Raw genomic sequence first — 20,589 nt, forward strand, 5'->3', positions numbered from 1 at the left:
CTGTTAAACCAAACTTATTCAAGTAACCTTAAGTTATTTAGGGCCTCTGATATCAGCTACAGAATTCTGGAAGCCAAGCTTTAGATAGGTAACTGATTTGGGGTTTTTTATTTTTGGACACCGAGGAGGGACGAGTGTTGGGCAGATCACAGAGGTGTAGCCTGTTGTCTGGGATATTTGTTCTACCGGCGACCAGGTCTTTCCTACTGGACGAAATGCGGAAGTGGAACTGCCCTGTCCCTTCACAGTGAGTGTCCCTCACCGTTAGGATGAAAGAGAGTCAAAGTAAATAGGCTCTTTCTCTGTTCAAAGCCTCTTTTCTTCTTTTTCTGCCTGAAGCACTTCTGAGCCTATTCAGTGTTCCTTCATTGCCTCTTGCACCAAAGCTGCCCAGTGTCACCTCTAAGTCAATTACAGAGGGAAAAACACACAAAGCCATTACAAGGAAGTAAAAAGTATAAAAGGCTTGGCAAGCCCTAAGAAGGCTGACACACTGCTAAGCCACAAGAAAGCAAGGACAGGCATGATTTCTATTTGAAAGGAGCAGGGTCAATGTGAGCAGGAAGCTGAGATGTGGGCATTTTTCAAGGAAGGATGATTGAGACTAGATCTGAAATTGACAAGTTTTCTAAAAAGTAAGTGGGGTATTGTTCCTATATGAATGTATCTGAAGCACATCTCTTAAGGAGTGGAAATAAAAGAAAATAGATCAATGATGTTTGTTCTCATCCAAATGCCACCATCAATGTTTCTAGGTAAAACAACTACTGAGAGCAGGAAGGAAGGGGAGGTGCATCGGTAAGAATGGTATTAAATTCAGTCAATAGATTTTCTGTGTCCACCGGGAGCACAGCAAGTCAAAGGGAGGGCTCAGGTTTTCAAAGAATAATTTAGATTAGGCATGATGCAAAGTGAAAAGCAAGAAGAGAGCGGTGCTAATCACCAACATTGGTTATCAAGTCAGCCTTCTGGCCTCCAGTCTCCCAGGGACTCTTCCTCCTGATCCTTCCTCAGACCCTGTCGCTCCCCTGCTCAGCACCATGAAGTGCTTTCCCAGCTCACTTAGAGTAGAAGTCAAGATGGCCCCAAACGCCATGTCCATACCTCCCAGCCTTCCCATCAGACCTCATCTCTTACTGCCCTCCCCTCCTTCACAACTTCAGCCACACTGGCCCCCTGAGTCTTCCCCAGAGATCCCACTCCTTCTGTAAGTCTCCTGCCCTAACCATGATTCCTCTGCTTCCTTTTGTCTTTGCTTAAATGTTTCCATCCCTTGACCACTTGACTCAGGATTACAGCCCTTTCCAACCTGCTCTGTGTTTCTCCATAGTACTGATGTACTCTATGTTTTACTTATTACCATCTTCCTTCTCTCTCTACATGAAGGCTCTAGGAGAACAGCAGATTTTTGCCTCTTCTGTTTGCTCTTGAAGTTCTGGAGAGGAGAACAGTCTTGACATAGAGTAAGCACTATGCTTACTCATAGAGTAAGTGTTTGCTGAGTCAATGAGTGGGTGAACACAATCACTGTACTTGTGGGGGCCCATGGGGTCTTCAGTGGAAGCAATCATTAGCTCAGATGTATGACTTCAAAGAGAAAGCCACTCCTTTTGGGGGGTTAACACACTTGGTGATTCTCATTTGAGCTGGGAGTAGTATTGAAAGTGCCTTCTGAGTCATAGCTGTCCAACAAATATTGGGCTCTAATTCCTTTTTTCTCCAAATTTTTATTTAAATTCTAGTTAGTTTACATATGGTATAATATTGATTTCAGGAATAGAATTTAGTGATTCATCACTTACTACAACACCAAGTGCTCAACACAACAAGGGCCCTCCTTAATGCCCTTCACCCATTTAGCACATCCACCACTCCCCCACTCCCAGGAACTCTGTTTGTTCTCTGGAGTTAAGAGTCCCTTGTGGTTTGCTTCCCTCTATTTTTCCCCCCTTCCCCTATGTTTATCTGTTTTCTTAAGAGAAAAGGTCTTATCCTCACTTGCTTTTGCTCTTAATGACTATTAATATTATAAACTCCTGTACAAACCTGGAGAAAATAGGCAAGATGTTTACCTTGAAACATATTCTGTGAATTTTTTCTCCTCATGAACTTGATCTTTAATTAAATCTCAAATATAACTTTCATCATGATTGTGAGCTTGCAGGCTGGCCGGTGGAGAGGGGAGGCAGGAGTATTCACCGTCTATTGGAGGAGATATTTCCCATTGGAGGTCAAGGCCAGCCCCGTGGTAAATCTTGTTAAGCAATAGAGAAGTCTCTTTGTGGAAGGGGTGCAGGAAAGAGTAGTAAGCAGAAAGGAGTAGGAGTGTGAGAAAAATCAGGAGAATTAACAGATCTTTCTCCTGTGGTTTCTTCTAGATACCATTACCTAAAACTCAAAGCACAAAAACTAAGCCTTTATTTCAGCAAACCCAGACTACTTCTTGTCACATGCCATTTGCTAAACACAGAAAGTTAAAAAAAAAAAAATGTTCTTAGACATAATTTCATTATAGTAGTTGACACACAACCATAACCAACACCCGCCAGACTTATTGGACACTGACATGTCTGGCGGAGGGAAACTTCTGGCCTGTGTGTCTTGGTTCAGCAATTGCCATAATCTCCACCCTTTGAAAGTCAAAAGCCGTGATGGTGAAGTGGATTAGTGCACAAGCCTTTCGGGTCTCTGGAGAAGAGAGTTCAAATCCCAAGCTTAGGTCATGAGTAAAGATGAAGGGGGTTGGTCTAATGGTTTATCCCCCTTTGGGAGCTGTGAAAGGCACAGTTAGTTATGATTATTAACCTCGTTCAAAAGAAGCACAGCCAGGAATGTGGTGAATTGATCCTCATCCAGTGAAACTGGCAACAACCCACAGACTCCTGACTCTGAATTCACTCTGGACTTTTTCAAACACAATGTGAAATTTTTCAAAAGAAATCACAGTGTGACTGTTCCCTGGCAGAGAGAAGCATGTCATTTTGCAGAAGTGCCCATTTGAGCTCAAATAATTTAATGGAGATAAAGTAGTCTGTGATTATCAGCACATTATGAAAAGAGGGACAAATCCGTTCTCTTGTCTTCTCTCTTGACAGGTGTATTTCTACTGGATTTGCCGGGATCCGAAGGCTTTTGAGTGGTTTGCTGATCTCTTACTCTCGCTGGAAACATTTATGAGTGAGCAAGGGAAAGCTCATTTTCTGAGTTATCATATATTTCTTACTGGCTGGGATGAAAATCAGGTATTGATAAAACTCTTAGAATAATCAGTATTACAGAAGTCATCTAATAATGGAGCAAAAAGCAGAGGAACAGTGTCAATAATGAGCTCTATAGTTATCTGGTGGCATGAAAGAATTATTTGCATGTTCTTAAAAAGAAAAGAAGAGTAAAATAAACCAGGTTAGAAAGAGCTATTCAAATCATAGCAATAAAAAGAAAATTGACAGTTAACTTGTTGAGGAATAGGAAAGAAGATTGGGAAAGAAGTGGTTAATGGAAGGAAGACAATCCTAAGCATGGAAATCCAAGAACAATTAGGTCACTTAAAGTTGCATTTGTCATTTTGGTGACATCGAGTGAATATTCCCAAGCAGAGTATTGTTTTGTTTGGCTCCTGATTGGTTCTAATTCTATGCTTTGAGCTATTCAGAGCTAGCAGAAAAAAACACCCAAGTGTTTACATTCGACATTTTGTGTTAAGAAGTATATGAGCATCTACAGAAAACAATCATTATGAATACATGATTTATCTAGAGACTTCTTTCTCTTAAGACATTCTTGAAAGTGTGTGCACATATGTTCATTCACCCAAGATCAAGCGGATCGTCTGTTGTGGCACATGTTCTGCACCATATTGTATCAGTGAAATAGTAAGGTTGCGTTTACCAAAAATAATGTATATCAAAATATTGCACTAGGGTAGAATTTCAAGGTTGACAATAGTGAATGATAACGACTAAGATTTAAATCTTATTTAACTCCTTGGGGTGCCTGGGTAGCTCAGTGGCTTAAAGTCTCTGCCTTCGGCTCAGGTCATGATCCCAGAGTCCTGAGATCAAGCCCTGCATCAGGCTCCCTGAGCAGAGATTCCTCCTCTCTATCTATCCTGACTCTCTATCTCTGCCTCCTCTCTATCTCTGCCTGCCTCTCTGCCTACTTGTGATCTCTGTCTGTCAAATAAATACATAAAATCTTTTTTTAAATAAATAAATAAATCTTATTTAACTCCTCAAATATGGAAGCTAACAATGAAGTGATCACTAGATTTATGAAATGTACATTGATCCTCTTGATATTTACTTTAAGGAAAGTATAGTCTGAGCCAAGATTTGCATTCATCACCAAATTCACAAATGAAAGTGTTCCTGAGTATGGTTACTCCTGCTCTCTCCCTGCCTCTCAGAAACACACACACACACACACACACAGGCTTACAGGACATAGCTGAAATTTGACTCTGTACCTTTGGGTAAGACTTAGCTTAAAATTCAGTAGCTAAATGAATTTTTAGGGTCTTATTTGCCATTGGTCTTAAATATGTATTCCTTTGGGATAATTTCCTTTGGGAAGTACAGGTTCCTTCGGAAGGAGGCTTAAAACATCTTAATGAATAAAATAGTGTTAAGTATGTTTTCCAAACAAACATTTCCCTTATTCAAACAGGATTTTTGACTAATGATCCATTGGATGAAGTACAAATACAGCCTTTGTTTGTTTTGTTTGTTTGTTTGTTTGTTTGCTTTCAAGTACTGTACTTGCTCTTCCTTGTGCCTATCTCTGAATTCCCAGTCATTTGGGTGTTTTGAGACCTGAGGCCTTGTTTGATTTCATGACAATACAACTCTGCCCCATCATATCTCTGCCCCTTCTCAAAGTATGTTTTATGGTAGACTTCTTCAACAATAGAAATAAATTAAAATAGACATGTACTTAAATTTTTGTCGTGACACGTTGAAACTCTTTAGATGCTCAAATTCCAGGAAAAAATAATTGGTGCGTTCTGTCAGCGAGGAATCAAAAGGCTGCTTTAGAAATAGCCAATTGTTAAACTGAATTCAATAATCTCAACGTGGCAGAATGACAAGAACAGAAGGGACAGATGGAAAAGGTATTATGAAGGGCAAATCAACAGGGTTTGGAGATTAATTGAACACTGGGCTGAGAAATATGGAACGAATAGAATTCCAAATGTTTGAATATCACTGATGGGTAGTTTGACAGTACCACTAACATAAGTAGAAAAAAGCCCTTTTTTTTCTATTAAATAATGCCCGAACTTCTCCTCAAGGACGTTAAGGCCCTTCCTGACTGACCGTAACCCACTCGTTCTGTTGTGTTTCCTCATACCCCTCTTGTTCAAGAGCTACCAGACAAGCCTTGTGTTCGCATCCTCCATGTCTTCCCTCTCTGTTCCCTCTCCCTGACAGCCACTTAACATCCTCTGTCCTCCCCACTGTCTAGACATGGAATGGTTCTTCAAAGACCTGGCCATCCCCAATTCTCTTAGTCAAAAGTACTTGGGGCTTCTGTGGGGTAATTTGTCTCGTCCTCCAAGAGCACTTTCTTTCCATATCTAGTAAAGAAGGATTCTGGTCTGACTTATGTCATTGACATTGTGCACGTAGGCTTGATGACCAGTTCCTCACCAAGCAGAGGCCTTCTCTCTTTCTTTTTGTACTGCTCACCCGTAGTACCCTGCCTGCATTTAGGAATTGCTCAATAGTTGTATGTGGAAGGAAGTTGAATCACACTTTACTTGAAGTTTCATTTGAGCTATGATGATCAATTTGAAGAAACAGAAAAAAAAAATATATGTAAAAATATGCTTGGGGAGTTCAAAATATGCTGCCAGGATTCTACTTGGGCAGGAAGATGAGGGCAGAGGGAGAAAGTTGGTAGTCATCTTTGTAGATGATGCTCATTGGAACCATGAAAATGGGGAGTAATAGCCCAAAAGGGACTGGAGACTGGGAAAGCAGCTGCGTTGTGAGACAGGAGAAGATCATAGGAAAACAAATCTGACATTTTGTCCTGGAATGAAGAGTCAGAGAAAGAAGTAGAAGAAACAGGATTTTATAATGCATAAAAAATTAAGGAGAAGCAATGTTCAGCCATGTGATTGGCGGAGAAACCAAGGAGAATAGGCCTGCGCTGGTCATTAGGTTTGGCACTAAGTCAAAAGTAAATTGGCTGCCTCTGCCTTCTTCTTTGCCCACAGCTGAAACCAGTAGACTGTATGGCCCCAGCCAATCCTACTGTTAAGCAAGAGGTGCTATGGGGCTGCAAGAGGGCTGCTCTAATCTGGAGACTGACACAAGTCTGACCTTGACTTCCAGTTCTGATAACAGCTTCTACCACTTTTCAAGGCTCAATCCTCAACTACCACCTGACTTCCTATTCCCGAGCTCTTGTCTCCTACTTCATCATGCTTCCTTCTCTGTCTTGATAAACCTGCCCAAGAAGAGGATCCTGCCATCCTCTTACTGTTGCTCCCTCTCCTGGAGTCCCCTACTCCCAAACTCCATTCCAAAAGGATCCCTGTCACCTGGGATCAGGCCTGCCTGCTGGCAACTTCCTGCAGCCCAGGCTTCTGCAACTCCACCACTGTCCACCATCACTGAGTGGTCTGTTGGGGGTCTCACCTGGGGTAACGGTTGGCCCAGCAGGGTTATTAGCCAAATTGCTCAGGAGCAGGAGGAGTCAGAGGACATGAGCAAATGGAGCACCAAAAAGTGTGAAACGCATGAACACAAGAGCGGTGGGGTGTCAAGGAGGTGTGCACAGAAGACACAAATCCCAGGAGGTAAGAAGGAAAGCAGCTACCAGGATTCAGCAACTTGAAATATCATCAGGAGGCAGTGCTATGCCCTAGGCTGTCATTTATTGACCACTACTTACCTGATGCCTGTGCACTCTTAAGATAATTTGAAGGCAAATGGTTGGTCATGGAGCTCCAACCCTGCCCCTCTCTGTGCTTGGCCACAAGAGTCTGTCTGTCAGACTCTGCCTCCTCCCAGCACTAGAACCTGGACAGTACACTTCAGATTGTTTCAACCCACTAGGCAGAACGGATTATAAGATCCAGCTGCTTCCTGAATGGTTCCTATCATTCTAATCTGGCAGTGCCCTTCTCAAATCCCTAAGGTTTAAGACTAAGTGAATGGGGACAGAGGCAGAGATTAATTTCTGAGGCGTTTGGCAGAAGAAAAGGTAGTAGCTTAATGCTTCCTTTCCCTTAACCATACTTACGGTACTATGCTCATCAGGAATCAAGAAAATTCCTCCCAGGTTCACGTTATTGTACCTTACCCAGGTGTACATCAAACCCTTTGTTTCAGTAGTGCCCAAGGTGGAATACAAAGATAAATGAGATGGGATGTCTATCCCAAAATGCAAAATCAGTGATTTCTGATACTAAGGATACTAGCCACATGAGAGATTTTTTTTGAGTATTCAAGCTACAAATGAACATAATTATTTGATCTTTTATGGAGAAGGAGTTTCCTGGTGTTTTTTTCTAAATATGTCACCATTTTTATTTTAGGCTGTTCACATTGCTTTACACTGGGATGAAAGTACCGATGTGATCACGGGATTAAAGCAGAAAACGTTCTACGGAAGACCTAACTGGAACAACGAGTTCCGACAGATGGCCTATTCTCACCCCGGGTAAGGCGCTCTCTTCCCTCTGCCTGTGAGAGCCTCCCTGGAGGTTGGTGCTGAGGTGGGAAAGTCTAGGGCATGAGCTCCTCAGTTTGTAGTAGGGGGCACCTTGTTCAGGGAGAAAATAACCTTAGAAAGGGTGGTCATGGAGTTTTCCAGAAACCACAGACCTCTGCTTAACTGGATTTCAACATCTGACAATTAGCAGTTGTGCTGAAATGTTTCACACTTAAATTCAATCGAAGATGGTATCTCCTTTTTTTTTTTTAAGATGGTATTTCTTTTTTTTTTTAAAGATTATTTATTTATTTATTTGACAGAGAGAGATCACAAGTAGGCAGAGAGGCAGGCAGAGAGAGAGGAGGAAGCAGGCTCCCTGCTGAGCAGAGAGCCCGATGCAGGACTCGATCCCAGGACCCTGAGATCATGACCCGAGCCGAAGGCATTGGCTTAACCCACTGAGCCACCCAGGTTCCCAAGATGGTATTTCTTAAACTACCTAGGTCTTGAAGAAATGTTCAGTGAATACAATTGATCGCAACTTACCAAGTGGAGAATTCACTTATGCCCAACTGTAAACGGTATCTAGCATGTTCAGCAAAGCACAAGAAAAGTGCTCTAAGACCAAGCAGAGACTTAATGTGGCGATTAAAGACCCAGGATCTGGAGCCTAAGTGCTTGGGTGTAAATCCTGGTTCCACCATAACTACCTGCTTGCTTTGGACAGGTTATGTACCCTGCCACTGACTTAGTCTCGATCTCTGTAAGCTGCACTTTAAATAACAGTGCGCCCCTCCCAGGCTTCTGTGAGGACTAACTGTTGTGAAAACATGGAAAGTGCTTAAAACAGTGCTTTGAATTCATAAAGATTAGATGCTGCTGTTATCATTATTATTACTATTATTATATCTCTTGTTATTATATCATTATCATGATATAATAAACTTTGATGTAGAGGAGGAAGAGCATTTGTTCTGGGACCACAAGACAGTAGTGAAGGCTGTGCTTTCTAATCCTAGAAGTTACTGGCTATGTGACCCTAGACAAGATAGCTTGTTTGAGATTGGGGGCCCTATTGTAAAACATGAATGATACCTTGTGGCCACAGTGTTGTTTTCATAATGCAAAAAATACATAACTTGGTCAAGTGCAAAGCACTAATGCCAATAATTATCACTCTTATTCTATGTCCCCTAACTCTGTCTCTGTTTTGAATCCCCATCACCTATGGCTCTTAAAAGTTGGTAGGTTCTAATATTGTCCTTATTTAAAGAATAGTTTCCATATTTGAGGAAAGGACAAGGAAATGAGGAAGTATGCCACATAGATAACTGGAAAGAGCAGAAGAACAGCATGTGCCAAGATCCTGAGACAGCAGACACTGTTCCTTGCATGATCCAGGAGGACAGTGAGGTTGGAACAGATTGGGTAAGAAGAAGAGTGGCAGAAGGCATATAGGATAGATAACTTAGGGGACAGTTACAGACCATTCTAAGGCTTTGGATTTTATTCTGAGAGAGGAAGCCACTCAAACTCAAAGGTTTAAGCATAAAAGTGACATGATCTGCCTTATATTTAATGAGATTACCTCTGGCTGTAGTGAGAGAATAAATTATAAGTGCCCTAGGACAGAAGTGGAGAGGCCCAGAAGAGGTGAACAGTGTTCTGGCTTGGATTAGGAGCAGCGCAGGTGCTGAGAGGCAACTGGATGCCAGTGTTTTGTGAAGGCAGAGCTGACATGGCTTGTTGATGGATGAGATGGGAGTCTGGCACGACCCAAGCTAGAATGGACTTATGCTTGTTAATTTGGAGATGACTAAGAGGAGCAGGCACAGGATATCAAGAATTCGGTTTTTTGACGTGTTTATTGCGATGCCTATTATACATTCAAGCAGAGGTGTCAAGCAAGCAGGTAAATATGAGTCAGGAGTCAGAGGAGTTCAGGCTGGAGATGTACACCTGGGAGATGTTAGATGTGAACTGTATTAGAACGAGGAAACTGGACGAGATAGACAAAGAAGCCAATTCGGATGGACAGAAGTTCAAAGGACCACCATATCTGGAGGAAAGGAAACATACTCTCTGTTTTCAGGTCACAGAGTTTAATATAAATTACTTCTAGCTATCAGATTAATCATGTCACTTACATCTTTTCTTCTGACATTTCTTTTCTCTTCTGTCCACCTTATCAGTATTGAACCACTACAAGCAAATTAAAATCTACTAGGGTCTTTCTAATTCCCTGTTCCCATCACTCCCAGAAGTTCTGGTGCTGCTGCTTTGTGGACTCTCATCAGGGTCCTTGCACCCTGAAACCTTCCATCATTCCCTTGCATGCTTTTTGCCCTATGGAATACTCTTCTGGTGAATATTAATCATCTTTTGGTCAGTTTGGCTGCCCTTTTCCTCCATTTTTCTAGTACTGTTTTTGTGCTAGAACTATTCCCCTTTCTTTTTTATTCCTTGTCACTAAATTTTTGAGACCTCCTTAGACCAGCTGTTTGAAGGAGGTATGGTGAGGAGGGGCATGTGGAAGGAGTGGACAAGTCCAAGCTTTATAACCTGTGCAGTTCCAGCCCTGTGAGACCCCCAGCCAACCCTGTATGCCCTGTGCTGTGGCCGCCTGCCTGAGAACCCCCAGACCCAAACCGAGAGCACTCACTGCAGAGGTTCTGGATTCCTGAGCACACCGTGCCTGCATCAGCTCAGGAATGAATTCGTTGGAAGCAGTGGAAACCTTCTCTTGACCTTGAATTGTCCTGAGAGTAAAGAATTTCCAACGAGAGAGGCCAAGTAAAGCATAACCTTTAACTTCAGGGATAAGGGAGAGAGGGAGTGGACCAACTGTGCTGTTACTTCCATCCCCAGGCTCAGCTCAGGCTCAGATGACCTATGAGAGCCAGACCAGCCCATGGCAAGTGGCCTTGGGACTCTCCAAGCACCATTTCTGAAACCTGCTGACACCACTTTGTTTCTTGACTCGTTTCTTGCTGATTCTTGGCCTAGAATCCAGTTCCAGTGTCCCATCTTCTCTCTAAATGGGGTGCTTTGAACCCATCCAACTACCAGAGCCTCAAAATCTGGTTCCCTTGTGCTACCTGTTCAACATCCAGTCCCGACTCCTAGACACCTAGCCTTCTCTGAACCCTGAAGTCACCAATCTTCATCTCCTACCCATGGGGTACTTAACCAGGGGCAAAGGCTGCATCATGTTATTGGTGAGTTCCTTAAAAAGATGGTGGATGGAGAACTAACAAAATATTACAAGCTCATATGTTACAACCACGACTAAGGTTTTCTTTGTTGGTATTTCTCCTTTTGGGGAAAAAAAGAAAAACTACTCATCTGATTAATGTTTTCACACTTAGTTTTCAGTTATAGTGTGAATGTTCCCACTTGCAGGCTTTTGACAGGGACACATACATCTTTACTTTGAGTTCTTATAGGTAAGACCATTTTTTGTTAAGAATTGCACCTTATTGACGAATCACATTATATTTGTTTATTTCTGTTACACGTGAAGTTGGTGGTCCAGTGGGGAAGGCCTTTTAAACCAAACCATTTAATGATCCTTTCCTCGGAAAGCTGTGAGCCAGAAACAGCACCAGGAGACCAAGAGCAGAGCTGAGTTTGCATTAACACTGCCCGAGCCGTCGTATTGGGTAGTGGCTTGGAAGTGTGTGTCCAAGCATGCCCAGAATGAGGAGTAGGAAACAGTTTGAAGGCAGGAAAACCACAGAGTTGTCACTTTTCTTGTAGCCCTTGTGAAGAGTGTGCTCATTCCTGTTCAGAAGCTGTAATCAAAACTTAGTATGTAAATGTACTTAAAACCCAATTGAGCTTTTCAGCACTTTAACTATGTAAACTCTTCCTGATGGATGACTTCATCTCCCCCAAAGTTAAAGACACCCCCTAAGCTTGTCACCAAATCAATCCTCTACAGCATACTTCCAAGCCCCCCAATTTTAAAAATAGCTCATTTGTAACAGCCTTAGACAATGGAATATAACTTGTTATATAGCTCCAACTATCAATGAAATTAATGTTAAGATACATGTATGCAAAGATCAATGATCATTTCTTCCCTGGAATGCCCGATTTTTGGTAAGACAAGTCACCAGTAGAGAGCTTAGCACCACCCCCTTCCAAAAGACTTTTAAAATGACCTCCTTAAAATAATTCTGTTTTCTGCTGTGTAAAAGAAGATTTATGTTTAATGAAGCTTTTAATGAAGAAATCTCAGAAAGAGAATGCCAATAAAATCTAATTTTTAAACAAGAAAATCTAATTTTGAGAAGTATTTCAATATCCTGGCCTTTGTCCAGATATAAATGAAACACACAATCCAATTATTGTTCCGCACAAAGGACAAAGTAACATTAATTTTCCTCAAGATGGTTATTAAAGAGATAAACAGTATGTTTTTCCTTAATTATGTCAAGGATATGTTTGTTCCCAAGCCTACTTGGCTATTCTTACAAGATAGGTCTTTCCTGTCATTAGCTCATATCTTTTGGCAAAGATGGGTCAGAAAGAATTGGTGGATTTGTTAGTGGCCTCAGAAAAGGTTCTTTGTTCTTGAGGGCCTTTGAAGTACGCTCTCAACCATTTCTATTCATCAGCACGAAGCCAAGGATTCTTAGGGCTTACCCTTTTAAAAACATTTACCTGTTCACTCAAAGCTGGAGTTTGTTCTTGTTCTAAGAAGAAGGAGTTAAAAGAATAAAGGGAAGAGGGGCAAAAATATTTTTTTTACAGAACATGAAAAATAGCACCAAAAATAAAGCTTGAAGGGAAGCAGATCAAAGAGAACAGTGCAAGCTCCAAAGGAACCAGAAAATTGCAAAAATAACAGTAATAGAGAAACAAATTGATGGGCATCAAAATGAATACAAATAAGAAAGGGGAGGAAAAAATTAAAAAGAGATCAAAGACTGAAAGTAGAAAAATGGGAAAGTGTACTCTATTGTTTTTATTTTGCAATTAATTTTTGTAATTTATCAGCTATATTACAAAACACAGCTCTAGTTTTAAAAGAAGATCACTGACTAGTGAGTGAATATATAGAAAGTAAGCCCTTGATTGGCCCAAAATCACAGGCATGTGACATTCGCTGTACGTTGCTTATGTTGGACAAGCCCAGAAAAGTACTTCAAACACAAAACAATGAAAACTATTCTCCCAACTAAAATATGATAGGTTAATTACAGGCACTGAGAGTCTTCCTAATCTATAGAAATGTGTATCCTTCCCAAAAACGGAAGCTGTATTTCATTTTTTGTAAGGAGTCTCAACCTGTTCGCAAGCTTTCACAAGATAATCAGAAAATCAGGGATCATTTCCAAGAAGGTACACAGAATGAAAAAAATATGTACCTTTGTCACATCGAGCTACTCTTTGGATAGACACACATTGTGCATATACTCAACTGACTGAATCTGTGGATCGATTGTTCTTAATTAATTGAGTAAAATGATTTTCCATAGGACTTCGGTCTTTGATCTTATGTTTCACCACGTATTTATAATTTGCCACTCTTGACTTATGTGCTAATAACTTCCTTATGCTGTGTATATCTAAAACTTTATGTAATTAATAACCATAAAAACTTTGAAGAGTTGGCCATTTCTTCACAACGTAGGTAGAAGTGTTTCTCTTATCTCGAAAGAACGACTAAAGACTTCAGAAGAGTACCACCATTTGTTGGAACTGTTTAATCCAACCCAATGATGAAGAAAGGTGCCGACTTACCATATGATTGGGAAATTCTATTCCATATTGCAGGAATGTATTTTAGACCACCCATTGTTTTCAGAAATGTAAAAATACCTTTATACTAAATCGAGTAAATGTGTCCATCTGGAACCACATTTGCTTGTGTGCACACTCTCCAATTCTCATTTGTACATGCATATGTGCAAATGTTTTTAAATGATATTTTTGACAAATTCACATTCTGATGATAGCACACAGGGCCTCTATCTAATAGGATAGTCTTAACATTCGTTACAAGAGGGAAGCGTTCAGAATACCAAAAGAGACAGACCCAAGTGGAAACCCCACACATGATAAATTATAACTTTGGGAGAAAAATAAAGCCATCATTAACTTATGACTGGGATATGGTCAGCATATTTCAATAGTGCCTTTCCACCAGAGGACATCAGCTCTCCATTTAGAGTCAGGTGAAGATTTCGTGAAAATTACTGGCTTTATTCTAATTGTGGTAGCAAAGATTAGGGAGGTTGGTGAGCACAAGTGGATTTGTCATTATTTTGCTAAGTGTCTTTGATGGTTTTACCTAGAAAATTATTAGATATGGCAACTGTATTAGCATATTTCTGGATGAAGAAATATGTTTTATCTGAGAGAGGATGGAGAGAAGATGAGCAGAAAAATGGCCCTACCATTCCCTGGCATCCAATGCTTCAAGTCACCTACTTCTCTTTCTCTCTTGTTTCATTTTCTATTGGACCATGACCATCTTGAAAGGCAGGAACTTTGTCTGTGCCCCATGAATCTAAGCACAGTGAGCAGCATCAGCAAGTGAAGGGACCATGAGATGGATATGGAAGCTGGGATCAGATTCCTAAATCTTCCCAAAGAAAATGGAGTTGGTGGGAATAGCAAGTTAATTCTCAGTGGTGAGGAAGCACTGTTAGGAACGTTTGTAGCTCCTAAGGAACCACTGAGTAATTAGGATGCAGAGAAAAGTCACAGAGCAAACTGCTACAAATCAACTGGGAGATGGGTTAAAAAAAAAAAAAAAAAAAAAAGCTGGCCAACGCAATTATCATCTGTGGTTGTGAGAAGAAGGTGTTGTACAAAATATAATTATACAATGAATCATTTGGAGGAATTTCTAATGAAAAACATTCTCTAGGAAAGATTAACCAGAAGTCGTGTCCACTGTCTGATACGAAGTTCGTAGCCCTCCTTGTCTTCTTTCTAAGCCTCCATAAATTCATGGGAAGCTTCTCTTTATCGATTTTATTTGCAGAATGCACTCAGGGTATAAAGTAATTTGATTTTTTTTAAATGGGGTTTAGGGTCTGCCCCTACAGGGTTATAACTTACCAAGCATAAAAGCCAACACATAAAAACAAACATACAATTTAAAGATAGAAGGGCTCAAGGCAGCAGAACCTGGGAATCCAGCAAGATGGTGGGATTACTCCCGGGCACGCCCCTCTCCCATATATCTGCTGAGCGGAAATCTCCTGGTGGGTGACATTTTGGATGCCTTTCATGCACAGCATTGCTGAACCGTTTTGAAAAAAAACGCATCAACCCCACAGAAAAGAGCACAATAGCTACTTAGCAAATAAATAGGGGAATAAGAGGATTCTCTCTATTGTTTATCAGAGTTAAAAATAATACTGTTAATGTTAAACCCTTCTTTGCATGGTTTCATGTAAAATCTGTCCTTTTCTCATCAAAGTCAGCAGCCCAGACTGATCGATGCCGTTAATGTTGTCCTAGATCCAAGTCCTCATTCATGTGCAAGCTCTGCAGCTTGTAGGCTGTAAACCGGAGAATAATGCCTTGTGTTTTTATACTTCTTTTACAGGGAATCTTTTTTTTAATTCTAAGCAATCGTGGGTAATTAAACTTTATAGAAGAATTTTTTTTCTCTACCAACCCCATTAGGGTTCTGTTGCACTTGTCCATTGCCTCATAAAAAGAAAAAAAAAAATTGCTGTCGCATCTGTGCCTTACCGACTCTGTGCAGATTCTCGGCTCTGTGAGTCACACAGTATGCATTCGTGACAAGAAATCTCCACACTTGAAACCACAAATGCCGAGGAGGGCAAGCAAGGCAAGCGATCGGCTGCCCTGTGCGGGGACAGGAAGGCACAGGTGCTAGTGAAGGTAGAAAATGAATGGCCTTTGTGAGACTTTTTGGTGCCCGCATAATCATGACAGTTACATGAATACAGCAAAGTGTGTACTTCGTTGTGCAGCGGAATAGCCACAACTTCAAAAGAGGCAGGGTTGCTGTGAACGGCTGGGGACACCAGTGGTTCACCTGGCTGCTAGCAGTCAGAACCCTTTGAAATGGAGTCTTAAAGGCAGAGCATCAAAAGGCATCCTCAGGACCTGCCAACAGTCACTACGACTGCAAACGAAAGGGCAACTCGAGCCTGTTGGGAATGGGCCAGTGGGCAATCTCTTTGGTGACACCTACGCGAATGGAAAAATATCACCACCCATAAGGGCATCTTTGAACACGGATGCAGGGATACCTCTGGGCCTTAGACACAAAGCCAAGCTGCAGCTCTTCGCTGGGAAGGGTTTTGCCCAACCCATCTATCACTCAAAATGTTTCACTTCAGAATTCCAACAACCCAGTGCTGGGATGCTGGTCCCAGGGGGCTGTAATCATTGTTGTGTTAACAGCCCACGTCACAGCTTCTGCTCAGCTCCGTGGAGCAGACAGACATCCTGTGGGTCAGCGTGTGGGCTGCTACTGAGGCTCGCCGTGCACCGAGCACGGGACAGAAGGCTGTACCTGCAATGTCCTGGCAAATCCTGTCAGAGATTCTAGGAGCCCTATAATGCACCCCGTTTCATAGACAAGGAAATGGGGGGCTTTGAGGAGATAATAAACGTACCCAAAACTCCTCAGCAACAGAGTGGTGAAACCCACCGCATTCTTAATCAACATCTTCTATTTCTATAAACACCTTAAAGTTGCTTCATTAAATCATAAACTCATATTTTTTCGTGGAAAATACTTTCTAAAAAGGCACTTTCTCAAATTTCGCCATGCGAATAATAGCTTCGAAAATAGTACTTATATATTTTAAATATATTGTCATTTGCGAATGAGTCTACTTGATAAGTTCCTTTGAAGCTAGAGTTTGGAATATAATTGAACCATCAATTTTTACCATGGTTATTATGGGCCTGGAACACATAATTAAAATGTGGATTGGATACATGGCAGAGAACCATGTTAACATTTAAGCTAAGAAGAACGAGGCTATAGAAGAACTTCCCAACTACAGCCAGTTATCAAGGAGCAGAGATGCTGGATGGACCAGTCCTAGAGTCCCAAAAATTTTTCCAAGACGGTGTTTCTCAAAGTATGGCTCATAGGACCATGTGCTTCAGTATCGTCTGGGGGCCTTGCTAAAAAATGCATTCCTTGGATTCAAGCCTGGGAATCTAGGTTTTAACAATCTGCCTAGGTGATTTTATGCACAACAAAGTAGGAGAGCTTATGCTCTAGACCAGACGAACTCACTCGCTTGTGGCAGAGATTGGGAAAATGTTATAAGGAATAGAACATTGCAAGACAAGGGAAGTAGAGTCCGTAAGTCCCTGTAGAGACTGGCTGTACCAGACTTCCAGAGACAACCTGCATCCTTGCACCAGTGTCTTTTTGTATATACAAGAGCTGGCAGCTGTGGTCCCAGGGGGTCTGAGCCACCAGGAGACAGTCACTATATGCAACAATACCTCTTCCACACAATTTTCTGAAACCCTCTGACTAGAGATGACAGCTTTCGCGTGACTCCACTTTCAGTGATGTCTTTCTCTTTCCAATTCTTCTTTTTGGCCTTCTTTGAAAACCAAAGGCATTCCAACAGAAAAAATAAACAAAGCTGCTATCACTTTAGTATAAATTTTATTATCTATAAAAAAGCAGGGCTGAACAAGATATTAATAATAACTCTTTTTAAACCTTTTTGAGTGCATTATCTCATTTTGCACCAATAAAACATATAATGGAGTCATTAGTCTCTTGTTGCACATGTGGAGATTAAGATCCTCCCCCAGATCGTGCAGATAATAATCAACGGAACCATTTATTCATTCCTTCAACAAATGTGGGGTTTTTTTTGTTTTTTTGTTTTGTTTTGTTTTGTTTTTGCTGTGTGCCAAGCACTATTCCAGCCCCTGGAATAGTGATGAGTAAAGCAGAGCAGGAACCTCACATTCTAGTCACCAATCCAAGAGGACATGAATCAGGGTCACTGGACCAGAAATCCAAGTGCTATCACCTGTCATTGAAACTCCCTCCCCAGTCATCACAGCCCTGCCACCCCTGATCTTCTAGGCTCCACCTGCCTGTGTGTTTTAGGATCTAACAAAATTCTGGGAACCTGTATGGGAGCATAACAAAGAGAGTAGGAGAGAGAATCTAAGGAAAAGGAAGTGAGTAGAGAAAAATAAGTCAAGTCACAACTCCAACCACCTCACTAATTTTATGACTCTGTCTTGGTTTCTGCCTAGCCTTGCTCCTGTGTAACACATTCTTTCCTTGTCTTATCCTTCTGCAGCAGCAGCATTGGTGTGTTCTTCTGTGGACCCAAAGCTCTCTCAAAGATGCTTCAAAGGATGTGCCGCTTATATTCCTCAGCTGACCCCATGGGGGTCCATTTTTACTACAACAAAGAAAGCTTCTAAACCTTGGAGAAAAAATCCCATGTGGTATGTAAGTGGCTACAATCATGTAGGTCAGCAGTCAGGAAACGTTTCCTGGAAAGGGCCACAGAATAATTATTTTAGGTTCCATGGACCATATGATCTCAGTCACAACTACTCTACTCTACTGCTTTAATTTACTCTTATTACTACCATCAAAGTGGCCACAAACAATAAATACGTTAAGGTATGGGCATGGCTGTGTGCCAATAAAACTTTATTTCTGGACATTGAAATCATACTTCATGTAATTTTGTCATGGAACATTCTTTTGATTTGTTCCTAAAGATTTAAAAATGTTCAAGTCATTCTTAGCTCATGGGCTATCCAAAAATCAGATGGTGGCCCAGATTTGGCCTGCAGGAAGTACTTTGCTGACCCCTGATAGACATCATTTTTCTCAAACTTGTTTTTGCGCTCAACGTTGCATCCAACATGGAGACTGATATGGCTGCCTGGCTCAGAGTCTCCTTTAGAAGTCATTTCAAATTTCATCACCCTCATGGAAGAGACATCTGCTTCCTAGCCAAACCTGATCTTTTCTGCTTAAACTTAAGCTCCTTTGTTCTTTCTTTTCATCCTCTGTAGACCTGAGAAATCACCAATGGGGGTTATCTTCCACAAAAATCCTTTATATCTTGAAGGTGATAAAATAATCTCTTACATCTCTCTTTTCTAGTCCAAACAACACTAGATTCTTAACCTTTCAGCCTAGGGTATATATTCTAGATCTTCAATCGTTCTTGTTGCTCTTCTTCAAATCCATTTCCATTTCTTCACATCCTTTTAAAATGTGTGGACTAAAATGAGACATAATGGGGTGCCTGGGTAGCTCAGTGTGTTAAGCCTCTACCTTCAGCTCAGGTCATGATCTCAGGGTCCTGGGGTCAAGCCCTGCATCGGGCTCTCTGCTCAGTGGGGAGCTTGCTTCCCCCTCTCTCTGCCTGCTGCTCTGCCTACTTGTGATCTCTCTCTCTATCAAATAAATAAATAATAATATTTTTAAAAAATAAAATAAGACATAATGTTCTCATAGATGCATGACTAGTATTGGGGAGAAAAGTGATTTTTTAGATATTGTGTGCCATGTTTTTCAATACAGCTAATCTCTTTCTTTCCTTTCTTCCACATTTTTTTTCTTACTCTTTTTTAATGCATACTTCTTATTACTACCACATTTTATTTTCTTTTTCTTTTTTTTCATAAGCTCCACACTCATTGTGAGACTTGAACTCACAACCCAAGATCGAGTTACATGCTCTACCAACTGAGCCAACCAGGGGCCCCTACAATCACATTTTGATCTATGATCAACTTGACACTTATACCCCAACTCAACTTGTGCCCCACAAATACAATGGGAATTTTTTTATAATTTTATACTCCCATTGACTCCATCTTTTTTTTTTTTTTTTTACCATCAACTACTTGATCCTCAGAATGTTCCTAAGGTATTTCCTACATCTTATAGTTTTCTCAAATAGTATTGATCAATCTTTTGGAATTTTTCTTTCTAATATTTCAATATTGTTCTGAAGTTTAGCCCCAGATAATAATACTAGTATTTAGCTTCATAATATTCATAGATTTAATATCTCAAATCTTTTGTTTAGGTTTTCAACCAAATTATTGAATCCAGAGATCTCCACCATGAATTCTTGCAACCACCTGTTAAAATGAGTTCCCAGTCGGGAATAAGTTGATGATAACTAGCCATTGAGAATCGTACACAACATCATACTCTCTTAGCTTATAACTAACATGACATATGCAACAGAATAAAAACATTTCTTGAAGTTAAAATAGATTATGTTTTACAAATGCTTTTTATCTTTGTAGACCATAATTATGCCATGAGAGAGGATTAAATTGTCTGACATGATTTGTTTTTACAAAGTCAGCAGCCACTTAAGCTCTTTCAGAGATTTCTGAATTATAAATTGATCATTTCTTTTACTTTATCCTCGGATATTAATTTTGACTCTATGATTTCTAGGGTCTATTTTAAAATACACACTAGGAAAAAATGTGGGCATATTCCCTCATGTCTCTAAAATTATTTCTACTTTTCTGAATTGGAATTTCTTCGTATCTTTAAGTGTCGTTTGATAGATATCACTCAAACTCTACTAATTCTAATATATACAGTCTTTCTGTGTATTCATTTCCCCACTTAAGTTTGATTCAGCTTTTATAAGAACTTTCTGCAATGTATATAGCTAATCTTTAACAGGAAAATTAAATGTATTAACAAGTTTTCCTCAGTTGTATTCAATTATTAGTTTTAATTCCCTATTTGAAAATAAATGCACTTTTAAGCCATTGGATTTTTGTCTAATAAATTATAGAATACTTGTTCTTAAAAACAGATTTCCTTTTTTAAAAAGAACAGATTTCAGTCTTTCTACGTTTCTCTCAATTTTATGGAAACCTAAAAGTGTTCTTTAAAAAATAAAGTCTTAAAAAAAAAAAACTGATCTTGCTGCATTT

The 20,589-nt window shown here is 40.5% G+C and overlaps 1 protein-coding gene across 1 annotated transcript in view; it reads left to right on the forward strand.

The window, feature by feature from the left end:
* Positions 1-20,383, forward strand: part of NOX3 (NADPH oxidase 3) — a 61,706-nt gene extending 41,323 nt beyond the window's left edge. The window contains exons 11-14 of the mRNA XM_059179262.1: positions 3,096-3,242; positions 7,547-7,671; positions 17,955-18,105; positions 19,713-20,383. Of these exons, the coding sequence (XP_059035245.1) occupies positions 3,096-3,242; positions 7,547-7,671; positions 17,955-18,081 (399 nt within the window). The 3' untranslated portion in view covers positions 18,082-18,105; positions 19,713-20,383. The remainder of the gene's footprint in view (positions 1-3,095; positions 3,243-7,546; positions 7,672-17,954; positions 18,106-19,712) is intronic.
* Positions 20,384-20,589: the final 206 nt, after the last annotated feature.

This window comes from Mustela lutreola, chromosome 6, assembly GCF_030435805.1.
Source record: "Mustela lutreola isolate mMusLut2 chromosome 6, mMusLut2.pri, whole genome shotgun sequence".
In the NCBI taxonomy this organism is placed as follows: Eukaryota; Metazoa; Chordata; class Mammalia; order Carnivora; family Mustelidae; genus Mustela; species Mustela lutreola.